We start from the raw sequence: 11,642 nt of genomic DNA, 5'->3' as shown, positions 1-11,642 counted from the left end.
CTTCGAGTAGAACAAATTGGCAATGTTAAAGCAATGCCTCAACAGAGTTTGCAACACTTTAAAAAAGGGCAATGATGAGGTGCACATGCAACAAAAGATATGTTCTAAAATTTCTAAAAATGGAAAAGAAATGAAAAGAAAACTAATCTATTTTTCTTTTCAGAATTCATAAGACATATTCTTGCATGAATACAATTAATTAAACTTGTGGGTCTGATCCCTCGTAGTGATCGACTGTTTTTTTGTTTTTTTCCTTTTATTATATAGAGAAATATAATCAAAGTAAAACAATTAAGAGAATTGCTTCTTATGGCCTGATATATCTGAAGGAAATATGTGTACAAACAATAAAAAATCTTCCCAGAAATGTATCTTTTTCATAATCATATATTTTGATCTGCTATTAAATTAAGAGAGATTATTAAATAAGAGTAAAAAAATGAGATTCACATAATTTTTATATTTTTTTAAAATAAATTTTGACTAATAACTAAGAGTGTATTGCTAATATATATATATATATATATATATATAATTTGAATACACTAATGTTGTAAAGATTTTTTTTACACTATGATGTTTTTTAATTGATTGATAGACTAACAGTGTACTAAAATTCAAATCTTATTTTATATTTTGATACACATTATGTCTTGTTAGTTAATAATGTCTTAAAGATTAAGTAATTAATAAATGTACCATCTTTATATTATCGTTATAGCTTTTATTATAATAGAAAGGAGAAAGAAAAATTTCAAATGAGTTATTTCCTTCTTTCTTTTTTTTATCACGGAAAAAGGTATTAAGAATAGTGTATAAAACATATGATGTATATAAATACCATCTCCCGTTGAAAGAGACTCACATTTGCTTTCACTTCTACGAGTGCAATTACAACAGCAAGATGTAAGTGCAATTGAATAAGATAGCAAATTTTAGGTGGGTTTTACGTGAGAAAAAAATCATTGAGAAACTCATCATTCGTGTATCTTTATCCCATTTTTAAGGGTGTACCTAACTAATCCTGACAATGATTCACTTTGTTCCCGACAGGAAAAATAGTTAAAGACGAAAGAAAAACTTGATTATTAAGGGCTAGCAAACCCAATAGTACTGCGTTGAGGTGGAGGCTTGGAAAACTACAATTTCCGTTCTCCCTCTGCAAAACCAAAAACAAGAAACAATAAACACTACCTTCTTCACATCTTGCAAGTCTAATCAATGATCCCCATCATGCATTCGATAGTCACAAAGTGCGTCAGTATTAAAATATATAATGACAAAAGTATAGAAACCAAATTATATTAAAAGTCCAACCAACAAAATTTTAAAGGAGAAAAACACAGGGATCCATCATGGATCAGGATATATAATTATAACTCTTAAAATTATTCAAAATTTAATCCAATAAAAATAGGTACATTTTCACCTCTCTCTTCTTCTTCTTTTTTTAATTCCAAACACAAATAGACAAAATTAAAGTTCTTAACTCATACACATATACATTGAGCTAATAAAACATGCTTCCCCTTCACATCCCTATGGTTCCTCATACCTACTTGAGAACTCTAAAATTTCTGCAGCTCTTTCCCCCAGTTCCAATTTTTCAAGCTAGAAAGATAACATAGAACTCCATTAGATCTTGAACCAACTACACATGATCTACAATATATATCAAACAAGGTCTAAAATTACTTCATGCAATAAAGTTTTGAAAGTGTTCCTAATTCTGACCGCAACCACATAATGATAAAAATTATGTAGAGTCCTAAGTGCTTTTAATACCATCTTCAATTAAAATTAAATATTTATATCGATAATTCACGTAACAAATATCGACATTAAAAACTCACACACGTTATTACAATAAAATTTTAATCTTAATTGGACATGAAAGTAAAACTTACATACTTGACCTAAGTCTTTTCCTACTTGAAAACCTATGAATTCAGTAAGGTGGTCTTGCATGAGCATGAGGCCAAGCAAAAGCTTCATGGCCCACTTGGCCTCCATTGGGAAGAAGATTTGGTGGGAGATTATACAAGGGCAAAGAAGAAGGATCAGGAATCCCAGGCTGTAAATGGGTCCCAGCAGCACTGCTTCCAATTCTAGAAGGAGACCCTCCCAAAGCACTTCCTCCACCATGAATGTTACCGCCGCCCCCGCCACCACCACCACCCTCATCCTCTTCATCCTCCTCAAGAGGCAACCTCTCATAAGTAGCATTAGAAAAAGTAGCAGCAATAACCATAACAGGGCCAGCAGCCACCAGAGGGCCAACAACACTCCCTCCCACAACCTGACCCTGTCCTCCAGCAAGGTACACAGTGAGTCCAGTGGCCCCTGGAGGAGCAGGTCCTGGAAGAAACGCCCCAGTTAAGGACAGAATCTCGAACCTTCCATGGAGTGCTACAACAGCTCCAGGTGCCGTAGGTTGTCGGAGAGTAACGTTGGCGACAGAGCCACTCCCACTAAGGACGCAGACGCCACGCTGGCGCCTCCTTGCGAAGTGGGCCATGCTTTCTGCCACGTCAGCTCCACCAGCTACCTCCATTACGTGGCTCCTAAGCGCGTTTGGGCTGTCCCTTGTGACAAAGATTGGGGGTTTGGGCTTGTTTTTGGATCCTGGGGGTCTCCCTCTTGGTCTTCGCGTTCCAACCTCAACTGCACCCTCTTTCGGTTCATCGCTGTTCTCTCTCTCTTCTTCTTCTTCCTCTTCTCTATTTTCGTTGTTTTCGTTTATGGAAAGGTCTATTTGGTGTTTGTTTAGGGAAGAAGGTGTAGGGTCAATCCCTACACCCAACCCCACCTGATGGCCACTCCACCAAGGATTAGCCAGGGTTGTTGTTGTTATTGTAAACAAGGAGAGTGAAGAAAAGAGTAATAATAATAAGAAGATGATGATGAAAAGGGTATTCAAATGAGATGAAAATTTGATGCAGCGAAAAAGCAGGAAGAGATAGATGATGGGTCACAAAGGGAATTTAAAAACCGGTCTCGATTTGCCTTTAATTGGTAGAACACAAGCTATGGTTGGTTGTCTGGGTTTGTTTTCTGTGAGTTTAAGGGACTTAAGGATAGTCAAACCTGGATAGGTAGTAAGAAACAAAGAAGGTCGGATCTTTTATTACTCTCATAGATGGAAAGGAAGCCTGCAAAAAGAGAGAGAAGGGAAAGGGAGAGAGAGAGAGGTGATATGGTATGGTGCTTTGAAGAAGAGGAATTAGATTCAATGACTTAAGGGAATCAAGTAAAGGATATCACGAGAGAGAGATTAATTAATTAATCAGTTTTTTTAACATGTTAACCTCACCTTTTAACACTGATTATAAGCATATGAAATTAGTTATTTTTTAAAAAAATATAATGTCTACGATACTTTTATATTTAAGTAATAAATATTGTTTTGATAAAAATTAATTATTTTTTAGTTGTTTATCTTTCTTCTTTACGATTAAAATTAATAATTTTTAATTAATCAATCAATTAAAAAGAGATGGTTTTCATTAGAAGATCAAAGATTAGGAAGGGTTGCCGAAATTCATCAACTTGTTTTCATTTATTTTTTTATCTTGGCTATTTGTATCGAGAAGTGATCTCGATGGACCAAAACATGAAACGGGTGAAAAAGCTTAACAGAATCAAGCACAATGATAAATATAGAGATCTCAGAGAAAGAGAGTTAAACAAAAGCAAAATGCTTGAAAACAGGTAATAATTATATAATAAGCAGAAATACATAGATGAACAACACGAACACATGATTCAATTTTCACTCTCGCCCCTTTTTATATTAAAAAAGGTTGTATAATGGGAGGTAGACGATTCATTAATGCAAGCTTAATGGATTCCTTTCAATGTAATTAGTTGATTGCCTTACATGAGGAGAATATATTTGTATTATTATGGCCATGAAGGATTATAATATTGAGAGAGCTCGTAATTATTGGGTTAAGAAGGGGTCCACCAAAATTGCACTTTAGTGTTGGATTGTAGCACATTCAAGTTGCTATCAATATTGAAATTTAATAAATTAGGATTAGGAACTAAGACACGTGATATTCCATGTGAAACATGGGTCCTCCAGTTGCTATGCCTCTAGGATGCTTTGAGCACTAATGGCATTGATCAAGCTTAGCGAATTAGAGGTAAAGTTTTGGAAAATTTCAATCAGTATAGAAATCTTGACTAGGATTTAAAAAAAAAAAAGTTGACTAATGCAATATTTTGTTTTCTATAGAGCTGGAAGCAAGGTTTCATCAAATCGAATAAACTAACAAACCCAATAATCTAAATTGATCTAAACCAAAAGATGATTCAAATTAATGTTTAACGGTCTGATCTGATCCAAACTAATTAAATCTGATGTAGTTTGGTTCAGATATCAGGTGACACTGTGTCAATAAATATACCCAATTAACTTGATAAATATTACTTAATAATAAATTACGTGATTCACATAGAGATTCTTGACACTTATTTTGAATTTGATTTTTTTGTTATGAATTGAAACTTATTTTGAATTTGTATATTTATGTCGAAATATTGTATAATTATGTTAAAATTATGTGTCAAAATTATTCGAATGAAAAAAAAAGACGTTTTTCTATTTTTTATACATTTTTATTTTAGATTATTTAATTCAGACAATCTGATAATCCAATCCGACCAACCCGTTCATGTTTAGTTTGGATCGGTATGAATTTTTTATTTTTTTTTCCATAAATTCGAACAAAACTAAATTAATCCATTTTGATCAGTTCAAATTATTTTTTCTTCTAAATCCAAATCAAACCGACCCATGACCTAAGAGAATTCTTTTATTAATTACAATAACGACCTAAGAAAAATAATATATAATCATTGATCATCAATTGCTCTATACTCCATGTAATATTTCGAACAAAAAACCTTGCTTAAAATTGTTGTCTTTTTGCATGCGTGTGTAAAATAAAGACACGTGACTCTTGTCGAATTTGTTGTAATTCTAGGAAATTTTGAATGATTGAGGAGCTAATCAGCATGATATATTCTATTTTTTTTATTCAGTTAAAAGTATAATTTTTTTTTTATCAGCAAACAAGAGTTTATGAGAAGTACAAGAGATATTCAAATTTTTAGTACTCTCTCCATTCTTTTTTTATCTCTTATTCTTTAAGAAAATTAATGTATTCTTATTTATCAATTACTTTTAAAGTACAAGACATCAATTATTTTTTATCAATTTATTCTTAACTTAAGATAAAAGACTAATAAATTAAAAAGAAAAAGAAATGAGTATAATAGAAAATGATCAGGTGGTAATAATTTTAATAAAAATGAAAACATTAAACCTATATATTCTAATTTCTATAAAAAAAAACTTAAACTAATAAACAAAAAATAAAAAATTACAAAATTCTTACAAAGACATTAGTAACTCTTCAATCATTAGACATGATTAATACACCATTTAGAAAAGAAAAAAGAAACTCTCCAATTTTGACATTATCGAAGCCATTACACTGACTTCATGAGTTTTTGTTTTTGGTTTTCGAGTTTCATATTTCTTTCTTTTTTATTTTTTTAATTTCGAGTTTCATATTTCATATAAGGCTACTTATACGGACTAACAAGACCTTTAAGGTAATTTTCTTCAAAGACATATAATTGTGTAAATTACCTGCCAATAGAAACAGATAGTAGCTCTTAGTCCCTTCTTAATCAATGTTTACATTTCTTCATGAAATCCCTTTTGAATAAATTCAATAACAGGTTTTACATATCAAGAAAGTTCTCCAACTTATCAATTTTGATTGGACCCTCTAAATTGAAACTGAATTTGATTTTGTGTTTCAGCTTTAGTAAGAATTTTTGTATTTTCCTTTTCGGATCTAAAACGCTTGTTGTTTGTTTGAATTTTTTAATGTCAATTTTCAAGTGATTAAGTTTATATATCGGATCCTGTTCGGTCAGCATTTGATCCAACCATATCCTGCAAAACCTCAATCATTAGATTGATCACTGTATATTATAATAATAATAATAATAAATGATAAAAAAAAATTAATCATCAAGAGTAGGAATGTACATGAAACTGGGTGAAATAGTTTTTTCTTGTTCTTACCTGACCCAAAATTTTATTAATATCATTTTTACAAATTCAAACATGATATAATCAAAACCTAATAAAATGTGAGACACGATCAGATCAACCTAATTTATTAACAAAATATATTAATATTAAAATTAATGTATATCTTGTTAATATTAATATTAACAAAATATAGCTCAAACTCATTCTCAAAATATATAAGATTTAATTTTTATAACTTAAATCCACTAAAATTAATCATGGGCCATGGTAAATTAATTTGGGAGACAGATCATGTCATAAACACTTTAAATATTCTCAAATTTTGTTAATTAAAAATATTAAGCAACTGTTGAATTTCGTTTTAAATGTAGAAATAGGTAATTGATAAATGAACATATAATCAATCAAAATCCAGAAATAGTTATTAGTTGGCTCAAAGGTAGGATGGAAGCTGTTAATTTAACTTCACAGAATAGAATAGGATCCATGTTCAAGAAATAGTAATAAAAAGGAAAGCTATTATAGAACTGATTTTTTTATAAATAGATCATAAGTTTATACGTATTCACATATAGAGGATTTGTATCTCCAAAATTAATTAATAGTCCATCATCACAAAAATTAGAATAGCAAGTTGCAAGTGACAAAGCACAAGTCGGGAGACATACGTACATAGAATGTCATCATAGTAAAGCTCTTGTTTTTCTAGGTTTCATCTTCGACAGTTGAAAGAGGGAAAAGGTATATCGAAGATGCTTCTTCAAGTTTCTTGTCTTGAAAGATTATGGCAGGTTTGTGGACGGGGTGAATTGAATAATTAATGATAGTATTTTTACATTATTATCATTTTATTTATAGTTTTTTTAATTTTTTTTACACTATTTATTACATTTTTACTTTCTGTTTCTCCTTCTTCTTCTTCTTTTTTTCATACTTTCCTAAAAGGAGTGTGAAAATAGTTCACCTATATTTATTTTTCCCACGTCACTTCATTATTTTGTCGTCATGTGTACTAATTTATTCTTTACCATTGTGTTGTGCTCTAGCTTTCGAACAAAACAAGTTACTGTAATGGTATTCTTTGGCCATTTTCTATATTGTAATCCTAATACCGAGATGTGCAGCAAATGGAGCAATTCCGCTACAGTTGAGGATCTATACCTCAAAAGGTGTTTATAAAGTTATTATAAATGAACGTATTTTTTAGCTTGAAGAAAACTACACTTAATTATCCCATGATTCTAATTAGTTTTATTTCAACGATATACAACTAGAAAACATAAATTTGTGATTAAGAATAGCCGGTTGTTAAAGCTCTAATCACTAACAATGAAAGCGCCTAATAATCATTTTCATCGATATCACTAATTTTTACTGAAAATTAAACTCGGTCGTAAAAAGTTGTTCCAAGTGAACGTTGAGTCAATTGTTAATCTAGTGCATATATATTTAGATTTACAAATTCATATTTATTTTAATATTAATTTTTGTGCTAAATTTACGTTTAGACATTCTTGTAGTCTGTGTCAATAACAAAGTAACACTTGAAAAGCATTTTGAACTCATATAGTATGCACTAATTTCAATTTGGAACAAATTAACACCAGATGAAACTTTGGCTCCACACGAGAATTATACTGATACGAATCTGCAATGAAAGCCTAATTTTTAATTATTTTTTATTATGTTTAAATTAAAATTAAAATTTTGATTCGATAGCTTACCTAATTTAAATTAGTATTCATGGCGGGCGTTGATTGAAAAAAATTATTGAATTAAAAATAATATTGAGAATACTTAAAATATTGCATTTCGTTCTTTAGATATGTCACATGTTGTTTCATAATAAGCTTATTAATTAAAAAATTATGCTATTATTTATGGTTTAAAGTTTGTTTTCTTACGGTTCTTCCTCCTGGACATTACTCTGCTAATGGGCCAGTCCCTGTCCGTGTTAATAACTTGTTAATCAGTGATTGAAAAGAATGATTTTTAGTTATATGTATGATGATATATACGTTAACAAATTTAAAACAACTTTTTATTAAAAATAAAATGTTTATTATCTTAAAATTATAAGAAAATATTTAACATATATTGTTATGATAAATTAAAATATTTAATTAAATATATTTAATAATTTTTTTTGTATATTTTTAAACATACATTAAAAAATAGTGAAAAGTATTACCAAAAATGATTTGTAATTAAAAGGATAGAGTGTGGATCACTCTTTCTAGTAAAAAAGGCAAGAAAGTTGTGCAATAAGTGTGAGAATATGGTTGTACTGCTGTTAAAAAAGAGAACCAGTAAATGCAACCAACATAACAATGGTTGTTTTGATTCTATCCTAAATAGGTAGGTGCGACATTGAGATTCTAAAACTGGCAGGGTCTAGGAGTGGATATCATCGCAAGAATAATTCTATATTTTTTATTCTTTATGTTTATAATTTTTTGTAATTATTAAATATAAATTATTGAACATTTTTTATTTTTTAAATAAAAAATATAATTTTTTAACTAATATTTGTGACATTTTTAAATTTATTAATTATTATTCTTTTACAATTTTTTATTTAGAAAAAATCTTTGTTTTTTATTCTTTTATTTTCAAAATCAAATAATTATATATATATAAGTAAGTTTATGACCAAGATTCAATTTTTAATATACATATATTACATATATTCTAAATGATTCGTGTTGACATTCATAAGACTTTTCTTGTTATATTATTGAGAATAATAAACATAGTTTAACTAAAATGAACTTTAAAGTTTCAATAATCTAAATTAGGAATGAAAATGTTAGATATCATATTAGCTTAAGTTACATTCTTTTCAATGTGGTATTTATTAAATTCTTTCTCAAAGACTTGGTCAAAAGATTTGTTAAGTTAAATTCTAACTTTACATAATCAATGGATATAATTTCATCTTTTATTATCTGTTTTATTATCTCATGTTTCAACTTATTCTTACCATTATTAACAATTTTATCATTCGTAATAGATATTATCATTTTATTATTATAATGTACAAACATAGAAGAATTTAGTTCTATTCGCAATGGAATATTGTCTCAGAAATTTCTTAAACACTTAGCCAGAGTATCAATTTTCTTTAAAGTTAAACTTTGATTATGAGTATATCTACTAAATCTACATACAATATATATAATATCAGGCCTATTGAAATTCATTAAATGCATCAGACTCATAATGATTTGTGCATATTATGACTGAGTAATTGGAACACCTTTATTTTTGTTAAAAAAATGCATAAGGGGAAGAGAAGGCTTGAGTAATAGAAAATGTTCATCATCGATAAGATACATATGTAAAAATTCATTTCTAAAAAAAATTTCTTTTCTTTATTTTTAAATTCTTCTCAAATCCTCATGAAAATCATCAACAAAGGTCACATAGTATATTATTATTATTATTATTATTAGAAGTAGTAACATGTCCTAATCTAGCATGTTAAATATTTATAGAGTCAATCAAATAAGCAGAAGAAGAAATATTTTCATTGATAATCATGAGCAACATTGAGTACAAAGAGTCCCTAGTTACAATATAATAACCTTTTCTCACAAACACATTATTTTTTGTCATCACAATTTTATCATATTAAAAAGACATCTTGACTTTAACCTTCCCTAGTAAACTAACAGAAATTAAATTCGCCTTAATACTAGGCACATGAAGCACTTTGTTGAGAGGCAGGGTCTTGTCAGATGTGAGCTTCAAAAGAACCTTTTCTTTTCTATGAACTTTAACAGTACTTGAGTTACCAAGATATACTTGTTCTTCTTCATCTCTCATTGAATTGTAGGAGGTAAACATATATATAATCGTAAAATAAATCAAGCAGTAAGAATGTCACATATATGAGTTTATGTCTGTACTCATAAATAGAAACCAAATACACCATTTACACCAGTATCCAAATACATACATATATATATATATATATATATATATATATAATCTTTCAAAATATACAGTCATCCAATCGTCTAAACATATACATGTAACTGAATTACATACAAAATAAAGTGGGGTCACGATATCAAAGACAACAATAAAAAAAATGACCTCATAAGTTTTCCCCCTAGACCTATGATCATCAAAAATACCATTCCTCCAAAAGTTAACAACAATTAAGAATTCTCACCTACCCTTCTCTCAATCACTAGTAATTATACCTACATATATGTACAGGCTATCATTTACTCGTCCCTAGCCTACTCTCCTTTCCTACTAGGTTCCTACTCAAAAGAGGCAAGACTAGGAGGAAGTCTGGCCTGAGAAGCAGTCTTCTTCTTTCCAACAGCAGTAGGGGTGTTTGAGCAGTGAAAGGAATCTGGAGGGTCAGAAGAATTAGAGGAAGTTGAAATAGAAGTAGATAAGATAGAGATGTGTCTAGGTAAACGTATGTTCACTACATTAGGTCATACAACAGGCCCTAAAGATCTAAGAAAATTTGGGGGTAATATTAGGGGCGATAATATAGGGACAGGAGGTGGGACATGGGGTCTTATAAACTGTACTCTAGGAGGAAATGGAAAAATGAGTCTCATGGGTATATGTCCACGGGCCTAGCCCATTTCTATCTAACAAAAAGGTAATAGTGCTAGTGTGGGTGAACTGTTGCTGCTCCCAATCGTGCACCCATCTTCCTTCATGATCATATTTGACTGTGATGCTGAACTGGTACGGTGGTCAGGCCATCTGTGTCCTCACCTACTAAACATATTCACATACAACACACATAACAACTAAAAGGGTGAGACAAACTCATTCCAACCAAAGTACAGTAGAAAACACGTCAAGATATTTACAATCATCATAGCAAATAGCAAACAACTCAACACACAATGTACATGCCATGTATAATTCTGTGCATCACCTAGTTAATCGCTACACTGACACATGCATGTGGGCCCAAACCATTTTTTTCTTTCTTTATGGGAAAGATCAGGAGTTCACTGCCACCAACCATTCTTGGTCATAACTATCTCATCAGATAATTTCAAAGGTATAGCTTAACTGATTCTGAGAATCCATCGGGCTCTGTCAAGATTTGCAGTGTGAACTGACAACACAGGCTGTGAGCCCTAGCCTTTGCCCGGCTCAATCACACCCGACTATCCCTAAGACTAACCTAGAGTCTCCCTTAGATTTCGTATACTTCCCATCCAATGCCACCATCATCACATGCTTATGATGCATGAACCTAATTTCAGTCTTTTAATTAGGTATTAAATATCTCTTTTCAATCAACAACATATGTTTCAAAATTTCACTGACAATCCGGTAGCGTTTTCTCCGTAATTCGGATATTTCCAAATTTTCTTCTCTCTGCAAAACAGCCAGAAAATTCTAATACACTTCAAATTTTAAGCAGAGACTCATCACCACCATATTCCTTAACTTTTCAGCCACTCCAATGGTTCTTAAATACCTTTTCCAATTATCACCACATTTCAAAATACTCATTTAAAATAATACTTTAAAATTAATTAAAATCCTTTAAATTAAACATATATATATGTATATA

General features: G+C 30.3%; 1 protein-coding gene across 1 annotated transcript; it reads right to left on the bottom strand.

The window, feature by feature from the left end:
• Nucleotides 1-1,948: 1,948 nt before the first annotated feature.
• LOC113871520 (AT-hook motif nuclear-localized protein 20-like) lies at nucleotides 1,949-2,854 on the bottom strand (the record flags this gene model as incomplete). Its single annotated transcript, XM_027508610.1, has 1 exon — nucleotides 1,949-2,854. A coding segment is annotated over one exon (906 nt), but the record flags the coding sequence as incomplete, so codon positions are not given.
• Between the last annotated feature and the right edge of the window lie 8,788 nt (nucleotides 2,855-11,642).

Source organism: Abrus precatorius, unplaced genomic scaffold (genome assembly GCF_003935025.1).
Source record: "Abrus precatorius isolate BTA unplaced genomic scaffold, Abrus_2018 Scaffold7, whole genome shotgun sequence".
Lineage (NCBI taxonomy): Eukaryota > Viridiplantae > Streptophyta > Magnoliopsida > Fabales > Fabaceae > Abrus > Abrus precatorius.
This window is presented reverse-complemented; position numbering and strand designations above follow the sequence as displayed.